This window comes from Uloborus diversus, chromosome 6 (genome assembly GCF_026930045.1).
Source record: "Uloborus diversus isolate 005 chromosome 6, Udiv.v.3.1, whole genome shotgun sequence".
Taxonomy (NCBI): Eukaryota; Metazoa; Arthropoda; class Arachnida; order Araneae; family Uloboridae; genus Uloborus; species Uloborus diversus.
The window spans coordinates 112,767,914-112,788,444 of record NC_072736.1 but is presented as its reverse complement, the minus strand read 5'-3'; the positions used below and the strand labels follow the sequence as shown (position 1 = coordinate 112,788,444).

Here is a 20,531-nt window from a genome sequence, read left to right as displayed (position 1 = left end):
GTCCCCTTTGAGGCAGATATCCAACCTATTTCTTTGCTTCGTGAGAAGCTGCACTACAGAGCTAAATCCTCTTTCAACTAAATATGTTGAGGGGAATGAGATGAGGAGCTGTTCAACTTTTTTCCAAAGTTGTGGGTAAGTATCCATAAGCTTCACCCAGGCAAGTTCGTAACCGTACTGCTTGAAAGTAATTTTTGATTTACAATCAAATTTCAAATCCATAAACTCTGTCTGCAAAGAGTTTTCCAATTCATCCACATCTTCAAAACTAAATGGGTCTAAAATCCAGTTAGGAATTTGTAAGTTGATCAAATCTGCAAACCTTGATTCCATGTTCTTTTTTAACACTAGAAAGACGGAAGCGGTCATTTTGACCGCAAACGATTTTCAAATGCTCATATTTGCTGCGTTTAATTTTCAAATTCTTTTTCCTTCATTGACTTTTCCTAACTATTTATTATGATCTTACAACAGTAATTTTTTCCCTTTAGGATTATTATTATAGTCGCTATAAATGTTTATACCTAGAAAGACTGACTACGGTCATTTTGACCGCTTAAGGGAACCTTTCTTTATGCACCCGTTTTCTTCTTTTTTTCTCTTATCAGTTGTGTGTACTATGGACTATTGTTAGTTGTCAGGGTGAGTAATGTTCTTTTGAGCTTGAGTAGTACCTGCTGGTGAGGTTTAATTCTTTGAACTGTTAGGAAAATGCGAAACACCTGCTGGTTGCATAGTTTCAGTTTTCTGTTATCTGCACAGGGGCAAAGTTGAGAAAGGTAAATTTGAAAAGCATGTGACTGGACACGTGAAATTACTTTGGGTCTAAAAAGAAGTAAATATAAACAGGTAAATTACAAAAATGTTTGCTGGAATTGTTTTGTGCACCAAAACATGTGCTTTGCTTGAAGCATTGACATTTATTTTCTTCGGTGATAATGAAGTGCTCAGTCACATAATTATCTTCATGATGTCTAGATGAACCGTTGACAAGCAAAACTTATAGGAAAATTAACTCCTGAAACTGTTGCAGATTTATATCTAAAACAGATTATGGTTTGAATGAACAGTCTGACTTGTCTGAAGAGAAATATATTCCTAGCGATGAGAATAGTTTGCTTTCATGAGATTATTGCGAATATTTTTCGGAGCCAAGATTTGCAGAAAAGGATTGTTCTTCTGAGTTAGAATCAGAAAAAACCTCGCTAATAAAAATTGACGCTCAAAATATAAAAAGTAGTGAAAGAAAAAGGGAAAAGGGACCGACGCTGAAAAAAAGGGGGGACAATTTCAAAAACTGAACTCCTATTTCTCCAATTTCCTCCAAGTCACCTCCACTGGTCAATTTTGCTGCATATAAATAAGTATCTACCACAGGAAAAAGATTAAAATAGTGTGAAATTAAATTATGCGGAAATCAAACTACGAGCATTTGTTCTAATTGCCAAAAAAAATGTTAATGGCTAACATACAGGCGATGTGATAACATAAGTATTTCGAAATACTGTAAATGATAGTAATGTACGGTATCTTGCGATATTAAGATATTTTTTAAACCAAACACATGCATGGTTGATTATATTACTTGTTAGCTATTACACGCTAAAAAAAAATTTCTCTTTTTTGTACAAATTTGCTCTTTCTTAATGCCAATTGTGTAAAGCATGTGTATTTCACTTGATCGAACATAAAATAAAAAAAAGCTATCTGAGACTTATTTGCAGACTATATTACGATTAAATTGTTAAATTAAACTCTGATATGATGAAACAAATCTTTTCTATGGTTAAAAATCCCGAAAGGAGGAAATTTCCAATCTTTTAAGTATGGCGGTCAAAGTGACCGCTGCTCGTCTTTCTAGGTATACACAAAACGCCGTCTTTCTAGTGTTAACTGATCAAGGTGATCAATAAAAATTATAATTTTTTCTTCAGGAAGTTCATCATCTACGATTAAACTTTTTTTTAGAGTCGGAAACAGGATAAATTCTTTACGGCCAATATTTGCCTTGTGGATTTCAAATTTGGCAATGAATGCTGAAATTATGCTTTTGGCCTTGATGAGGTTCATCTTGTTTCCTTGAAGCTTAATGTTGACTTCGTTCATTTTTTCAAAAATATCCGTAAGATACGCAAGTTCCAATTTGCGCTGTTTCAAATTCTCACTTGAAGCAGGATCATGCAAGTCGAGAAACTCAGCTACAGAGTTGAATAATTCAAAGAAACGGCGCAAACAGTTTCCTTTTGAAAGCCATCTCACAGACGTATGTAAAAGCAAGCGTTCAAATTTTTCATCATTTTCATGGCAAAGCTCTCGAAACAGGCGATCATTGAGAGAATTAGCTTTGATCCTGTTAATACCAGTAATAACTAATTGTAAGTTTTCATGTAAAACAGCACTCAATTTTTTTGCAGCCAAGTGTTGACGATGAATGACACAATGGATGGTAATCACTTCTAGCACTTCCTTTTTAAGGTGTGCAAGAAACCCAATATAACGACCCGCCATGGCAGGGGCACCATCTGCTGCGCAATCACGGCGCGGGGAGAAAGCAAACACATTCGGAACCGCTATTTTCGCACTGCAGGAAATTTACAAAATCGAAACAAAACAAACCGTGGTGATATAAATTCACCACAGGGCCATTGCCCCCGGGTTGAAAATAAAGGTACAGTTTTTGATAATCCCTTGGTTTTTATTTACCTAATGATTTATCATTATTATTTTATAGTGTCTTTCATTATTTATCAAAACTGCACAACATAATGCATTGATGAAACATTCTAATATTTTTATACAGCCCTTCAACTTTTTAAATACTGATAATATTTTCATTGGTAAAATAAGAGAAGTTAGTGCATAAACTTGTGCATTAGATCTCCCATTTCTTCTATTTTTGACATTTTGTTAAAGTTTGAATTCATTTTTAGGCTGGCAAGCAGTCTAAGTTTCCCCCTATTTGTTGATTAAAATTAAACCTGTGAACATTTGATATGTACACAATTACCTATTTATATATATGTATATATATATATATATATATATATATATATATATATATATATATATATATATATAATATATATATATATATATATATATATATATATATATATTATATATATATTATATATATATAAACATATTGAATAATGAAGAAGCATGTGAATCTTGAAGTCAATCATTGTTGGGGTACAAAAAGGAGAAGGAAATATTCTAAAGATATAGTCTGAACTTCTAAAAACTAAGGATACATTGAGCAATAAATAAATAAACAAAAAATGGTTTCAGCAGCATTAATCTTGAGAAACACTTACGCGAAGGCAAAGGCCACTAAAGCACATATCACAACTATAGCATCCAAAAGATTCCATGGATCTCTACAATAGGAGCCTGGATGGAAGATTATACCTTGATCTATGACCTAAAAATTAGGAAAAGTAAATACAAATTCAGAAAAATGAATGAGAAAATAAACTTGAAATGTGTGAAAGCACTGAATATTTTAAAACAAAAAGAATAGGTTAAATGTCAAAACTAACAAAGCATTATATAAGTAATAGTTCAAAACAGGCAATTTATGAATAGTTCTTACACATTATCCCAGTGAATTACAAGTTTATTGAATTATAATGTATTTTAGTGTCAGTCCTTTAAGTACTTAAACATTCACATCCGACCATATTGAACAATAATGCAGCTCTGAAAACCAGCTTAGGAACTATGATTCTGGACAGCAAAAACATTTGATAAACCACAAAGCACTTACAAGCCCTTTTGACTTTCAAGTTATGAAAAGAATTGAACAAAGTTAAGTCTTTTGCAGGACATTTATGTTAACACAATAAACTCTTGTTCATATGGTAACATAAATGAACTGCCTGTATCATGACCTTATCTCTCCTCCAGCTCACACCATTTTTTCTTGGAACAATAATTGCAGCAAGGGGGGGAGGAATAAAACAAAATCAATTTCCTCTGATTCCAATTATTACATATTATTATCTTCTGTATTCTTATTTGAATTATGAAAGCAAACATAATTCAAAAACAAAATAAAAATAATATTCTTTCAGACTATAGGGTGTGGCCCACCTGGATTTGGCTAGGTAACATTAAGACAAAGTTTTTTCTGAAACACTTTTTTTTTTCTTTTCACAAAATGAAGTCTCCCTCTCAAAATTTCCCGAAGAACCTAATTTTAAGCCTCAATGCACAAGATATTGGTCCCAGCTTTGATGCTCTACTTGTGATTGAATAATGCTCTTTTTGTCTTGACATCTAACAACATCTGACATACAAGAGACCAATAACATTTTAAAAAACTGATTGAACACTTCTGAAAGTTTCTCAGAAAACACACACAGCACATTAACACAAGATCTGAGAAGTCCAGTGGATATAGGATCTGACTCTGGTTCTGAGAATCCCTGGTTTGATGCTCGAAGCCATAAGAGATCAAGAGAGTATATGGGAGGTATATGTTCGTGGGACCAAAAGTCATGTGGTCAGTCGCTAAGTAGTTTACTGTGGGTACCCAAAGTTGGAGAAAACTTAACTTCTCTTCATATTCTGGTCCATACTGTGGAGGTGGATATGACTCGAGATAACATCACTCAACAGTTAATCTAGTAGTCTATGATTTTTGTTAGGAATAGTGACGGTTACCAACTAGGTAGCCCTTAATAAATGGTTATGACTTTCTTGGTATAGTAGAAGATCATTATTATGCACACCTTGGGTCCAGAGATTTTGTGTTATGTAGGTTTTAGCATTATACTAGCTGCGTCACCCGGCTTTGCACGGTCTACCTCGAAAATAAAAGTTATGTCAAGTGACGCATGTTCAACAATCAGGCTTGAACAAAAAAAAAAAAATCAGTAAAATTTTGCAACAGATTGCAGAAAAAAAAAACCAAAAAGGAAACGTTTTTAAATCCCCTGATTACAAGTAAAGCCTCAACCCAGAAATTTATTTGTTCATATTTGAGAAAAAAATGGCAACAGATCTTTTTTCTCAATGATGTTCTTCACGTTACAAATTTTAATAAGAGCACTGTTACGGAAAGTTGAGATGAAGCACTGAATAATAATTTGAATGGAGGAAAGCCTTTGAAAAATAGGGATTTTATGTCGAAATCTGTCATAATTAATAGTTTTTTAATTGATATCTTTGCTAATTTTTATCAGATTATTATGTTAAATAGCCAAACATGAAGACGGGAAAATTACGAATCCATCGATACCATATCGATGTTCGATGATCGGTTTACTGGCGGTTGAGAGAAGTAACTTGGGAATACAGAGATAGGTACATACACTCAGTTTTTAATTATATAAGATAGATCATTTCAGAAACTTAGAAAATAATGTTAAGAATATATTAATTTACACATTAGAATCAGTTTTTTAGTACAATGAATATTAAAGCTCAAATTATGCACCTTAATATATACATTGTCATTAACAAATAAGTATGTTTAATTATCAAAAGAATTATTGTGCAATTTTTCTAGCTTCATGGTTTGCATATCAGCTGCTGCATTTTCAAGAAGAATCTGGAACATTTTAATGTAAATATTAATTAACATTTCAAAGCTTTGAATTAAGATGGGAAGATGAAAAACTGTTCCAAAATTTAAATTTACCAAAGAATTGTTATGTTAGAAGGCAAAATAGTGTTTTGACTGAAAAATTTAGTATTTATTTCCGAAAAAATTGCGCGTTTTATAGGTCGAAGTTATAAAGGTATTCTACTGTAATGAAAGAGCGAGTGCAGTGCTAAAAAGGAAATGTGTCTCCATGTTGGAAAACATTAAAACATAATAATACTAGAAGCTTAAAAAAGAATCTCACCTTCAATGTCATCTCAACAGCAAATACACCGGTGAAGGCAAAATCAAAATAATTTAATATCCTGTTACTCTCTGAATCTTCCACCACAGGGTCTTCAGCCGCTAATGATATACTACTCAATGAAATGATGATCATGATGAACAAATCGAAGTATCGCATATTCACGATGTAATGAGCAGCTCTACGGATGCTGAAACATAAGGAATAAAAATTTATTTTTTGCAGTACAGTAAAATCTTGTTGCAATGAATACCAATACAATGTAATATATGTTTCAACAAAGTAGATGTTCAGTCCCATTTTAATTGTCATTATATTGGTTGAATGGCACATTGAAATAAAATTCCCTTTACAATGAACAAAATTTGCTGTCTTTTCAATTACATAGCAACAGAATTTCACTGTACACTGTAGTTGACAAACAAGAATCCTGAAAAGATTAACCAATTCAAAGTTCATTAATTAAGTGTGGCACCACTTGCGCTCCAAAATACGGTATGGATTAAATAATAACTAAAACGAATTCTCTTTCTATGAAGCAGTTGGATAGTGGTATTATGATGAAAAAATGAAAATAAAACATTGGAGTTTTATACTTTTACTACTTTAATATTGAATCACTTTGTAGAAAAGCATTTAAATGAGCATAAATAGCTGATGAAGTGCTAACACAGTTAATATAAGTTGCATAAGGAATTAAATATGCTACACCACATTGCAAACTTCAATTAAAGTTTCAATAGTTTTATTTTTCCCCTTTAAAGACAACTGTACAATCGACTGTTGTTTTCATGCAGAACCCTAGAGATCAAAAGAGCCATGATTGCAGACCCTGATTTCTGAAAAGGCAAATGGAGTAACTTGCCTAGAGCACCCTGGGTGACTCAGAGACCCCTGCAAATCATATCGTAAAAAAGTTTTTACATTGTTTTTTTCCCTATTGTGGGTGAACTTGTGTTTCCAGAAATAAACATAACTGCCCCATGTCACGTTATTTATTGGTGAAGTTACTATTTTTCTTTTTACTTTAATTAACACTTTTATTAAGTACTTCATTTTCAAATATTTCAGTGAATACATTTGTGTGTTCTACATCTCATTTAATTAAACTTAATACAAAATATCAAGGCCTCAATAGAGCATGTACCAAAATTCTTTATCCTAAAAAGCAGACATTTGCGAAACCATAGAGGTTTAGGAGTACTATACGGGGGTATCATATAAAATAGAAGTGCTTAAATAAGTTCCTGATTTTGAGCCTGTGCACATGTTTTGAATACAATGTAACTAACTTATTTATGAAACTTGGAAATATTAATTTTTTTAAAACTAAAACACAAACTCAAGGCGTTGTGGAAGCTCCAGTGTTTTCTTTGTTCAAGTCAAAGAAAATACTGAGGAATTAAACAATTTTTAATAAGAGGATGCAGTAAATAGAGTATTAAATTCACTTACTCTTTTTAAAGATTGTTTAACTCAAAAATATGCTTTGATATCTACAAGGAAGGAAGACTACAAAAATTTTCATTCTGTTAAAACATTTAAACAGCAGTATAGATATTTTAAAAAGTTTCAATTTGATTCCACAATGATGAATAGTCAAAAAAAAAAAAAAAAAAACATTCAATTTTATCTCAAAAATACACTAAAAGATTACAGAATGGTACATAGTACACAACAGATTGCTTACGGATTATGGGGTGAAAAAATGAACATTGAAGAATAAGGAAGCATTGGTCTGGGCCCAGTTATATCATCATCTTTATTTTCATCTTGAGCTCTTTCTTCATCTAAAACAAAAGTAAAAAAAAAAAAAAATCATTATTAGTACAAGTAAAAAGGAGCATTTTCACTTGTATCATCATGAAAATTATCATGGAAGACAGTGGGAGTGGGTGGCAGGGAGGGGGCGCAGTCATGCCCTTGGACACGCTAAGACAAACGAAAGGGTTTAAAAATTACATAGAAAAAAGGAAAGTCAATGCAGCTAAATGTAATTTTTGTGAAAGACTGCTTTCAAAGCACTGACAATGGGTGTGTTTTAATCCTAATGGTCATCCAGGATAGGGGTGGGGTGGAAAACCTCTTTCAAGTTAAAGGTAACATTAAATTTGGTAGCTGCAAAAAATACCACATGAGCAGGATCTTGAAGCCATTATATTTTATATTTATCATGCTATTTTTAACTGAACATACTAAAAACAACTTTCTTACAAACATTTCTTTTTATTATATGAATGTAACATGACTATACAGTAAGCTCTCAATTATCTGTTGACAGCAGACGGCTTATGTGCGCCTTTTCAAACTTTAAAAAAAAAATTGGCAATGGTTAACTAAAAGTAGATAAATGCATTTATCTACTAGATAAGTAGATAAAAACATTTTTACTTAATAACGTCAAAATCTATTTTTAGACATTCTATATTTCTTTCTCACTCCTCCCTTCTAATGTCAACAAGCCTTTAGAGGTCACAGAAACCTGACATCTGAAACCTGTTTCTTTAACTTACACTACTAACTGATTTTTAAATCTACCGTAGTTACTGAAATCTACACCACTTACGCGCGTAACGAGTGCTCGGCATAGTCTTGAAAAAATTCTCCTCCTCTCACCTGTCTTTTTAATGTAACCTGGTTTGATCTGTTGCAGTTAATCAGCTCCCATTCTTTGCTCACGTAAGTGTCTAATCGGTTTGCAATAATGAGCTATTGTTTTTTAGTTTTTACGTGCATTTTTTGAAAGGTAGTGGCAATCTTCTTTTCTTACAGTCTCTCTTTCACTATTTTTTATTCTTCATTTCTTCTTAAAAAGGAGGGGACTGGATTTGCCTCTCTGCTAGAGGCTGTTATGGTGGAATCATTCAGGCAGTTTCAGTGGTCTATTCTGACCTTGTTTTCATGTAAAATAATCTTACTTTGACAGCAAGAGTTTAATACTTACCATCATCAGATAAATCTGTTGAATTTTTCTTATCAGATTTATCATCCGATTTTACTCCCAGGTTGTTACCTTTAGCCCTATAATAAAACAAAATATGTGTTAATGAATGTTCAAAATCTTGCACATCAAAATTTGTTTTTTACAGTTTATCTCTAGAATTAATATTGTTCTTGTGAAAATTAATCTAATTGCAAGGAAGTGTAAAAGAAGTCTTATAATAAAAGATCCAAGGTAAACAAGATTTTAATTAAGTAGTTTTTTTTTTTTTTTTTTTTTTTTTTTTAAACTTGATTTCACTTATTTATAGTTTCAGAATTTCTCTGAGCTTTTTAAAAAAAATTTATTTATTTCATTTTTTTAAATGTTTTTGGACCACATGAAAATTAAAACCAATTTTAACCTTCTTTTCAAGGTGTTTCTATACATATGCTTTTAGATTTACTCAGCAAGAGTGAATTCTCTCACAACAAAAACTATATATCACAGGACAAGGAAGAACTCAAATAGACACAAGGAGCATGATTTACATGGAACGTATAGCCAGAGTTGGCTGTAAGTTACAAGCTTAGTAACATGAGACAGCACTCGTCTCTTTTACCACCACCATTGAGAGCATGGACACCAATGTAAAAGGTGACTCATTGTTAGCGTTAGACAGTCTGATTCCTATTTAGAAAAGGGATACAGAATAGAGAATGTTGGTATACGGCAAGAAAAATGAACTGAATACTGCTGGTTGGTGAACTTCAGCAATGGAGCGGAGTTATGGGCAATGGAGCCTGTAAATGACCAGCAACATTGCACACAGCAGCAAATGTAGCAGTTGTTAAGAAATTTTTTATGTTTTTTTTGCTTTCCAATCAAATTTACATTGAGTATTTATTACCCTTCGCTCCCCACCTCCTGGAAAAATTTAAAATGCCAAGCCTGGTGAAATGCCTTTAACCTGAAAGCACTTAACGAGGGAAATCAGCTAACAAGTGTGATATTGGTCCGCTCAGTTTATTATGCAACTTAATATGCATTTTTTTAACACAAAATTCTTTTAATAGGAAAAGTTATTTCCATCCCTTAAGTTTCCTGTTAAATGTTTTCTACCATATTTGTATTGTAAAACATAACATAAATAATAAATACAAAAAAAAAAAAAAACTACTTGTGCACAGAGCCTATCGTTAATGAACTATTTTATGGGTATGCAGCAATGTATATCATGCACATAAAAGCATGTATATTATGCATTTTTTTTTCACTCTCTTTTATTTTTTAACACTGATACATAGTTTACAATTTTCCAGATAGATAAAGATACATGCTCTGGAGCAAGAAAATGTTGAGCATAAATATTCAAAAAACATTTTTAACATTTTTAAATTCTTTCTCATTTTCAAGAGCTATATATTTCAAAAAAAAATTTTTTTTTTTCATTTCCTGATAGTGACTTTATAAAGGAGCTTACCCATTAGCATTATCACCCAAATTCACAGCAGGAGATGGAGGACAAATATTGACTTCGGGTGGATGCAATGCCATCATTTCTTTCTCTCTCTCTTGAATTACTCTCTAAAAATAACACAATTATCACTCAACATAAAACCAAGGGAAAAAACTATTATGTGGTGTACAAATAAGTTTTAAAGTATTTTCAAGAGATGGCGTCACTGGTATTAAATTGAAACAGACAACGTTGCAAACTAATTTCATTTTATAACCTCATTGTTAGGCTTTCATTTTCAGTATGTGACATTTAGCTGAAGTGGAAACAACAGAGTGTTTGTGTGCTCTGAATGTCAACTTTTGTGCCAACAAAAGACATTTTGCAGGAAAGTTTACTTTTCTGCATCTATTTGAAGAAAAGTGCAGCTGAAAGCAATCAAATGCTGCAAGAAGCTTACGGGGAAACATGCTTCATCGATTTCTACATGTGAGTTTTAGTATAGACGTTTTAGAAGTGGTGATTTTAATACCAATGACAAAGAGCAGGATAGACGGCCACAAAAGTTTGAAGTTACTGAATTCCAGGTTATATTGTATGAAGAATAGTGCCAAGCAACTATACCGAACTCGATGCGTTTGAGTCGAGCAATGCGGGAAAAATGACCACAATACAAGGAGAGACATGACAAGGTAATTTTGCAACATGATAATACCTGGCCACATGTTGCGGAATCGGTCAAAACGTAGCTCGACACCCTGAATTGGGCAGTTCTACCCCACCACTATGTAGCTCAGACACTGCCCCTTCTGACTATGATTTGTTTTTGTCGAAGACGCATGCTCTTGAGCATCAGCACTTCTGCTCTTTTGAAGAAGTTCAAAATTGGATCGATTCGTGGATCACATCAAAAGACGCATTGTTTTTTCAAGACAGCCTCCGAAAATCACCAGAAAGATGGGAAATGGTAGAGGCCAACGATGGACAATGCTTCAAAAAATGAAGATGAAACCAGTTTCACAATGAAACCTCAAACTTGAAAAAAAAAAAAAATCCCTTAAAACTTATTTGTACACCAGATATTTATCATGCTTTTATACATAAGAAACTTAACACAAATATGAAAACATCCCCATACAAAAGACAGGGGTGTCCAACTAGGGCGGGTCATAGCACAGACTGCACCATTGAAATTTTGATGCTTTTAGGGGTATTTTTCTCACGTTTTGATGGGGTTCTAGTTCTTGGGGTTCTTTGTAAGTTGTTTGAACAGTTAAAATGGACAACCATTTTCAATTATTTTGCCTTGCTTAGTGTGTTAACTAAAGTGATCTACTCTCACTTGCAGTTAAAATAAGTCTAATACAACTGCTCATAAAGTAAAAGCTATTCATAGCAATTCTAAACTCAACAAGTTATACAGCTGATATACTATAACAATGTTCTTTAAAACCATGGGAAGATAGTTAAATCAACAAAAAGTACTTGCCTCTTTTTCAGCATCTGCTTCCTCTTGTGCAAGAGTAAGCTCCTGAGCATTGGCTAAATTATCTACCGCAATGGCCAAAAATACATTCAACAGAGTATCTGAATTGTAGTTAAAGACCATAAGTAAATACAGAAATTGACAGAATCGACAAAAAAATACAAAAGCAGAAGCAAGATTTTGCCAGCAATAAAATTGAATGCAATCGAAATTGAACTTAATTAAAAAAAAAATTATTATTATTTTTTTAGCAAAATTCTTTTTTAAGCAAGGGGGACAGTTATTTTTGAGATGAAAGTGGGCCGGATAGGTAGTGTAGCCAAACGACATATTGCAGAATATATTGTATATATTTTCCAATCAAAGAGAAATCTCTCACACAGATAATTTAACTGAAGCATAAGAAAATTGTCTTGTGTTCTGATAAATTTCATTTCAGAGTTCTTTTTAATAATACACACATTTACCTGAAATTCAAAGCAAAATTCACTGTTGCCCGATCCCTTCTTTTTTTTTTTATTTTTTATAATAGCTTATGCAAAGAAAAATCTTTTTGTAACAATTTCAGCCCTTCAGTAATATATCAAATTGAAAGCTCTAGAATAGCTAGCATGCATGAAGAGAGTAATTGCAAGCAAATAATGAAGTAAATTTATTTTAAAGTGTAGTTTTTTCATCAAATACTTAATAAAGTTTCTTGATAATGCGTCATCTGAATTGATGATTTTTAATCTACTATGTTAAAACCTGACCCTACTTACGCATGTAAGTACATCTATGTATGTCATTCTTAATTTATCAACAACATCAGAGATTGGCAATCAAACCAGGTACTGATGATTCATAATCTTTCTGAAATTATATTAGACAAGTTTTGTTTTTCTATAACTTATATTAGCGGAGATAATAGCTAAAGCATCAATTCTCATTGACGTTTCACTAGCTTCAAAAATTCCAATTTTTCTTTTATCTCTGTGAAACTTCTTTTCGAAACTCAGTTGTTACTGGCAAGCTACCAATTATACCTTTCTTTTTGTAGCTGCTTAAAGTGGAAGTTATTTGGTAGATAGGAGGAAAAAGTGGATCTTTGAATGGTTCAAGTTAATGGTTAGTTAGCAGCAAGCATCGGAACTTTAAATTGTCCTTTAAAAAGGCTGCGCAGAAAACTAATGCAATGCTTATTTATTGATGTACCACTGCAGGGGACTAGAAAGAGCAAAGTTTCCGAAGAACACAAAACAGCAAAGCCTCCAAAGTGGATCTGCAGTGGTGTACATCAACCACAGGTGGGTTGCACAAACCTCTAAAAGCAGCTAATATACCCGATTCTGGCGGCTAATGTTGATACATAATAAAAAGGGTTATCTTGAATATCTACTCATTATTTTTTTAGCGAGGAAGGTTACCACCTTTTAAATGTTTTACCAGCCCAATAAAACATATTGCTTATACAAACTAAATATTTATTAATGTTACGACTAATTTTGTTACAGGAACAAATTCAAAACATCAATCATAAGAATACAGCATTGCTGCCCATCCGTATAAGAAGGAGTCCTGTTGCCAAAACATGTTAATGTATAACACTAAGCATGCACACAATTTTCACCAAATAGAACTTTCAGTTGGAAAGGATACAATTACCAAACAACACTAGAATTATAAAATATAAACTGTATATCATCCCCCCATGCATTCCACCTTGTGATTCAATGCCATTGTACATAACTTCATTCCAATCTTCCCCAGTTAAGATCTGAAAAAAAATTCAAAGGAAAAAAAAGTTAGTTTCTCAAAAGCCTCTTTGTGTATTTATACACTCAAGAAAACACAAATTAATTAGCAAATGAAGAAAATTACAACAAGAACACAACATTCAGCTTGCAGCTTGTGCCTCTTTTTCCAATGCATTTGCTAATGTCTTTATACACTTTTTTAAGTCCATATTTGTGTGAATAAAAAGATCAAAGCTTTTGCGTATGTTGGTCACATTATTAACTTTAACAACACAGACTTTCACAACTTATATAAAGAAATCTACCCCACTGAACTTATGTTAAAACAGAACAATAGTAACCTTTCAACAGCATTCTTGGATATACATATTAAACTAAATAATAAAGGAATAAATCTTGCACTATACGATAAACGATTAGATTTTGATTTCAAAGTGCATTCTCTAATTCATTTTCGCAGCTGTATTAGCAAAAAAGATTTTAGAAACATTATTATCTCACACCTTTTAAGACATAAAATAATTTGCTACAATTAAACAAATCAGAAAGCAGCAATCAAGCTTTTAAATACAGCCTTAAATGAGGACCGATACTCGGCAAAATTCACTAACAGTTTAATTTGCATGACATTGGACAGGCAAAAGGTACGTTTTAAGTAGTTCATAGTTATTTTATTTAGATCAATTTTTGGTATTAATTATTTGTTTAATTATTTATGTAATTTTTTTGTACTTTGCTCGTGCATGTGTTATTTTGTATGAATTAGACTTCTAGTTATTCAACTGTGCTTGTCTGTGAGATGTCAGAGACAAATATTGCATTTCTAGACTTATAGCCAGCAATATTCATGTAACTTCTTATGTTACCTCTATCCAAAGGGACTTAGCATTATTCTAGAACAACAGTGGAGGGTGAGGGACTGTGAAAAGTAGTCTTTAAATAGAGAAAGTTGTTAAATAGGGTGTCCTTAAACAGAGAACAAACTATATATTCAATAGAAAACCATTATGACACACACCTTGGGACAAGAGGTTTTGCGATACATATGTTTTGGCATTATATAGATCACTTCACAAATTAAGAAAGTAATATGTAGAATATATCAATAGACTAGCACATTAGAATAAGTATTTACTACAACGAATATTAAAGCTCGAATTATACAATTTAATACATACATTATCATACACAAACCTGTTTCATAATCAAAAATTCATTATCATGCACTTTTAATAGCTTCAGCATGGTTTGTGTAACAGCTGCATTTGTAAGAACAATCTGGTACTTTTCAGCTGTGAATAGTAATTATCAAAAAATAAAATTGACAGATCTGCCAAATGTTCCCTCAGAGGATGAGTATTAAAATAGATTTGAAGCTCCACTTACATGCCAAAATTTTTCTATTTTTCAGTATCAGGAAATTTTATTGAAGTATAGCTAACAGTTTATCATACAGATGAAGAAAAAGTACTAGGCAGACTAGAGATGCTATAACAATGTGAAATTTGCTTAAAATGAAGTTTTTTGTTAATATGAATATCAGAGTTTCGAACATAACTCTTTAAAAATCTGATAGATGTATTTCCAGAGCCTGCTGTAGTTATACAGATCAGATGATTCAGATTTCCAAACTCAAAATGGAAAACTTTTTTAAAAGTAACAATTGTGGACAAAAACTATAACTGATACATATTCAGTATATTTTATCAACTGCACTACTTTTATTCAAAGAATAAAATTCCATCGTACATTTCTAGATTTTTACTATGCAAAACTATACTATTTGCCAAATGTATGTGTTTCTATGCTTCACATTCAAGATACAAAATATTGGGAAGATTTCATAACTGAGATTCTGTGCATTTTTTCAGTCAAAACATATTTTTTTTTTTTGGCCCCCAAAGACTAGATGGTAATTTATTTATTTTTCATAATATTACCAAAATAGAAAAATATTTGTCAAAACCTTGGTGACCACACCAATACCTCAATTATTGAACTATCCCCCAGAAATTAAACATGTAACAAATCGAAATAATGAAAATATATTACCTGAAACACAGTGAGCAAGGCAATAGGAAACGAGTTGAAGTTTTCTGGAGGCGTCCTATCTTCAAAATTGAAGCTGCAAAAATGGGAAGAAAAAAAAAGTTTTAACTTTTGCATTTTTAAGAAAAAGACACAGAGCTGTTACAGCAAGAATGAGTAGAAATGAAACTATGAATCCACTTTCATATTTGAATGAACAAGTGGTGGGCTATAAGAATGCTTTTAACATTTTAATTAAACTGAAATACATAGACTAACTAAATAATTAATAATCTTAGTGAAACTTGAGGAAACTAGAAATTATAATGCAAATGATAAAATTTTATCTTGAATAATAAGGAGGAATAAGCAGATTTATCCCAGAAAAAACATCAAACCAAATTTCAAAATTAGGTTGCATGCTCAAGGTCACAGCAAACACCATACACCATACTATTACTATGATAACAAAAACTAACAAGAGTTTTTATGGGGGGGGGGATAAAATAAAACCACCAGTACTAAATACTGCACAAGAAGTTGACACTTATAAGGAAAAAATAAATCAACAATAGAAATACAGTTGCCAAAAATCAGTTAAGAATAAGCTGAAAGCTAAACATTGCGTAATTTACAATGTTTTATAACTTTGCATCCTTTTTCAGTTTACCAATACAATTGTTAATTTATTTTTCTTTCATAAGTGTCAACTATCAGTGCAGTGTCAACAACTAGTGGGAGTTCAACTACTGATGGTTTTGTCTTAGGAAAGATATTTTTTTGCATAAAAAATAACAGCAGGGATATTAGGGAGAAAATTTAGAAGAAAACGAAATCGTCAGTAAAAATCTGGCTCAAAATATAGCAGTCAATATTTTGATAGTTAAAGTTAATCCAAAGAAACAGACTTCAGTTAGTACTCAACACTAACTGTGAAACATTGAAATTTGCAACACAAAAATTCGGCAAAATAAAGAAAAAGAAATACCAGATACATAAATATACTTACGCCCCTCCAAAAAGTTGCATTCCTAAAAGTGCAAATATCAAGATGAAAAGAAAAAGAAGGAATAACAGACTCAAAATGGATCGCATACTGCTCAGAAGGGATATAACAAGATTGCGAAGAGAGGCCCAATACCTGGAATCAAAAACAAAAATCATACGAAGAAATTACTTGCTATGTTCAATAACTTCATTTAAGGAACTTATAATAGCGCATTTAGGTATCAAAAGAATGTTGAATGAGTTATAATGTATTTACAGTGAAGCACTGTTTATACGTTTCTCTTTTATGCTTTTTCATCAATTACACATTTTTTAATTTGGTGCCTACAGAGTTTGATACAGATTAAAGTATACCTATATGTTTTTCTCATTCATATGCTCTTTTCATACAGACCTTTCAGAAACATATAAACAGAATCAGAAAACGATGCTTCACTGTATTTGTTAAAATATTAATTCAAAGAAGCATTTATTAAAAAAGTAACAATAAAAATGGAAAATATATGTATATATGTATATAACCTTTCAATAAATACAGAGTTCTGAATTTAATGTTGAAAAAGCATACATTTTGCTGACATGGTCTGAATCTTAAAATTTGTTTCCTTAAACATTACATTTCTCACACAAGCATTGGAGAAACTATTATTAAAGTTATTTAAATCAAATTAATTATCATCAGTTAAAGATTTCAAATATTATGTAACTACAGTAAACTCTCAACCAGTAGCTGGCGGATTATCCACTGCCTTTCACTTTCAATTTTTTTTTCCTCTGGTGATAATTAGCTGAATGTAGATAAATACACTCATTTAAATTTAACAAATGGCAAATCTGTTTTTAGGAAACTTCCTGTTTCTTCCCCCCCCTCCCCCCTCTTTTCCATTGATATCAAAGCTTCCAAGGTCACCGAAACCAAAGCCCAACTAGTTGAATCAAAAATTTTAGTACTGTATTAGATTGCTGATGCTCAACCTTATTTTGCCCAAGGGCCACCTCCCATTAAGATGATTCACACCGACCAGAACACAAATAAAAATTACACTTTATATTTTTCTAGATAACTTCAAAAGATATGGAAAGGGAAAGAAAATTATCAACCAAAGAAAATTACAACCTGTTATATCACTTGAAGCTTATTTTATCAAGTAAGCATTTATATTTCAGAAACCAATTTCTGAATTTGTGTCTATAAATCTTTTGTTATAGCATTGGAACAACCTTGAATTTGGTTTTCGGTACATAACCTTAAACATAACACTGGACCACACAGGTCACCTTCTTGTGCTGCATATGGCCTGCAGACTGTAGGTTGGGCACGACTGCATTAGATCTGGACTGCTTACTGATTTTTCGATCTACACTCTGATTTTTAGATCTACACTACTTACTGATTTAGATCTATATTAAAAACTGATTTCTAGTCCTATACTACATACATGGGTAAACCAGTGACCAGACCCTTTCAATGATATCATGAGTGTTATTGATGTTTTTAAGTTATTGCATACTTTAGTATCATTTTAAAGCTATTTTGTGGATAGTCCACGAAATTTGCTTATTTGCAGTTACCATACCATCTCATTCTGGGGATAATTGAGAGTTTACTGCAATTCAAACAGTCTTTAGGAAAAGAAAAATTGCAAAATAATGATGCTTGTTTTAATTGTTAAACTTGTATATTTTGAAAAACACTAGGCTCAAAGTAAAAAACTATCAATGTTGAATGTTAAAAACATACTAATTTACCCAAATGTAGTAGATTCTGATTTTGAATAACAACTTCAGATTTATTTTTATTTTATTATTTTTTTTAGAGGGCATGACTGTATAAGTAATTATGTACAATATAAAATATTATAAAAAATAATGTAAAACTAATTTAGTGCATTCAATAAGTTTTTTTAGAATACAATATATATATATAGAAAAAAACTAAAATAATTTCAAAATAACAAAATATTTGAATAACCAATATCAGTCTAAGGAACTTCACAAAACACTTCTATTGTATAATTTAATGCAGTACAAGTAACTGCATAGGAAAAAAAAGTTTGTAATTAAAAAAAAAATAATAACATGCATGAAGAATTTAAATAGTACTCACTTTGTCACTTTAAATATTCTAAGGAGTCTCAACGCTCTGAGCACGGAAAGGCCAAAAGAACCTTCATTATAGTTGGACCAGATGACTTCAAATATACTTCCACATATAACCTATAAAAGTATCCATCTATTTCATTTCTGTTAAAATCTAAAACTTTTCCATTCATTAAACAGTTAATTCCACATTTTATGTGTAAAGTCCAAGGTTTTTTAAAATCGGTATAAGTAAAATATGTAGTATTTTGAGATCTGAGCTAATTAAAATACTCCATGGTGTGAAAAAACTTGTGACATTAAAACACAATTAGAGTGAGAAGAAAATAAATATTATATATGTATGGGAGGAGCAACCCAGTCAACAGAATTATGGAAAATCTGAAACATCATCCCAACACTTCTGTCTATTTTTAATAGTGTATCTGCTATGAAGTATCTTCTTTTGAAAGACCCACGCCTTTACACCCAAGTCAAATTAAGCATTTTTTTTCACTCATATTTAAGCATTCAAACTTGGAGGAAATCAAATTTTAGAACTAAAATAGATCAAAATAAAATTTCAAATCTAAGCAGGCTAAAAAAATTAATAAATAAACCTGCAAGCAAGACAATTTTTACAATGCTCTACAAAAGCACCTCATTTTAAGCAATTACAGAAAGAAATATTTTATTTTTAAATCATATAGAAGAAAATAGAAATCAAAATTTAACACAAAAAGAAATCACAGATTAAGAATTCATTTATGCTAAAAACAAAATTGTTTGCAGTTTTTTTTTTTAGTATGAAAAACAAAATGCTTTAAAGATACTGAACCACAATTAATCCTTTACCTTCATCTATGGAGAAATGAACTTGCGTTTGTAGAAAACTTGTTCAATTTTTCTACACTAAAAGTATGCTCAGAATCTCTAACTTTTGGATTTTATTCATTTTTGAAGAAGTTATTTTATTGTTTGCATCATACATAGTAAAGTAGATACAGGGGTTCATAGCAATGGGAAAAACATAGAACACACTATGCAGCAAAAAAATGTCCTAAAGCTCTACGTCTGAAAAAATTTTCACACTATAAATTTTTTTTTTTTAAACTCGGAAGCATTCCATTTTGCATAGTCAGAGTCCCATCACAAATCTTCAGTAATGAAGTTTCCCCTAGTATTCAATTTACATTTCCAGACATAACTATGATTAAAAAGGAAATTTAATATGCCTATAAAGTAATATTGATATTCATATCTCTAGGGATGTACCGACTAAATAGTTTATTACTTCTTGATATAGTGGAAAACAACGGGAGCAGTGCACTCCCATAAATATACATTAATGCTGTACTATAAGCATACTTAAGTTCATTTTTAATTATAATTAGATCTGCGAATGCAAGTTGTAAAAAAAATGGGAAATTTCTTTATTGAAGATCTGTGATGCGAATCTGACTATACAGAATACGATGCTTCCAAATATATTTATAAATTTTTTTTTTACTACATGAAAATAATTTTGGACATGGGGCTCATAGAAATGAATCCTATGCTCTGGTTTTATGTTAAAAAATAAGTGAAAAATTTGTAAAACAAACCCCTAGAAAAAAATTATCGGTTTTAATGATTTTTGAAGTATTTTAGCGGGGAATACCCCCCATGAGTCTCGACATTGTTTAAATGTTCATGATTTTGAACTTTGCAACTTTCTAGCCTTGCAGAAGAGTGTTAATGGCTAATATAATGCTCCCTTCACCTCTAACTAAAAATGATGGCTATGAAACTGTTGAAAATTGAAAAAAATTAGGAGGCGTCATTTCCAAAAAAAATGGGACGTGTAGCAGGAAAACGGTGGTCATATTCAGGGGTCATTTATATAAGTATCAGAAAGAATTATACTAGAAGCATTTTGAAGGTATTTTTTTGACGCTCAGTGATACTTAATATTTAAGTT

The 20,531-nt window shown here is 31.6% G+C and overlaps 1 protein-coding gene across 1 annotated transcript in view; it reads right to left on the bottom strand.

Annotated features, from left to right (window-relative positions):
• Positions 1 to 20,531, bottom strand: part of LOC129224927 (voltage-dependent calcium channel type A subunit alpha-1-like) — a 194,952-nt gene that overhangs the window by 125,742 nt on the left and 48,679 nt on the right. The window contains exons 15-24 of the mRNA XM_054859474.1: positions 18,600 to 18,709; positions 16,494 to 16,625; positions 15,509 to 15,581; positions 13,359 to 13,476; positions 11,724 to 11,821; positions 10,259 to 10,362; positions 8,800 to 8,876; positions 7,546 to 7,645; positions 5,856 to 6,045; positions 3,318 to 3,424 (exon numbers count right to left, since the gene is read on the bottom strand). Of these exons, the coding sequence (XP_054715449.1) occupies positions 3,318 to 3,424; positions 5,856 to 6,045; positions 7,546 to 7,645; positions 8,800 to 8,876; positions 10,259 to 10,362; positions 11,724 to 11,821; positions 13,359 to 13,476; positions 15,509 to 15,581; positions 16,494 to 16,625; positions 18,600 to 18,709 (1,109 nt within the window). The remainder of the gene's footprint in view (positions 1 to 3,317; positions 3,425 to 5,855; positions 6,046 to 7,545; positions 7,646 to 8,799; positions 8,877 to 10,258; positions 10,363 to 11,723; positions 11,822 to 13,358; positions 13,477 to 15,508; positions 15,582 to 16,493; positions 16,626 to 18,599; positions 18,710 to 20,531) is intronic.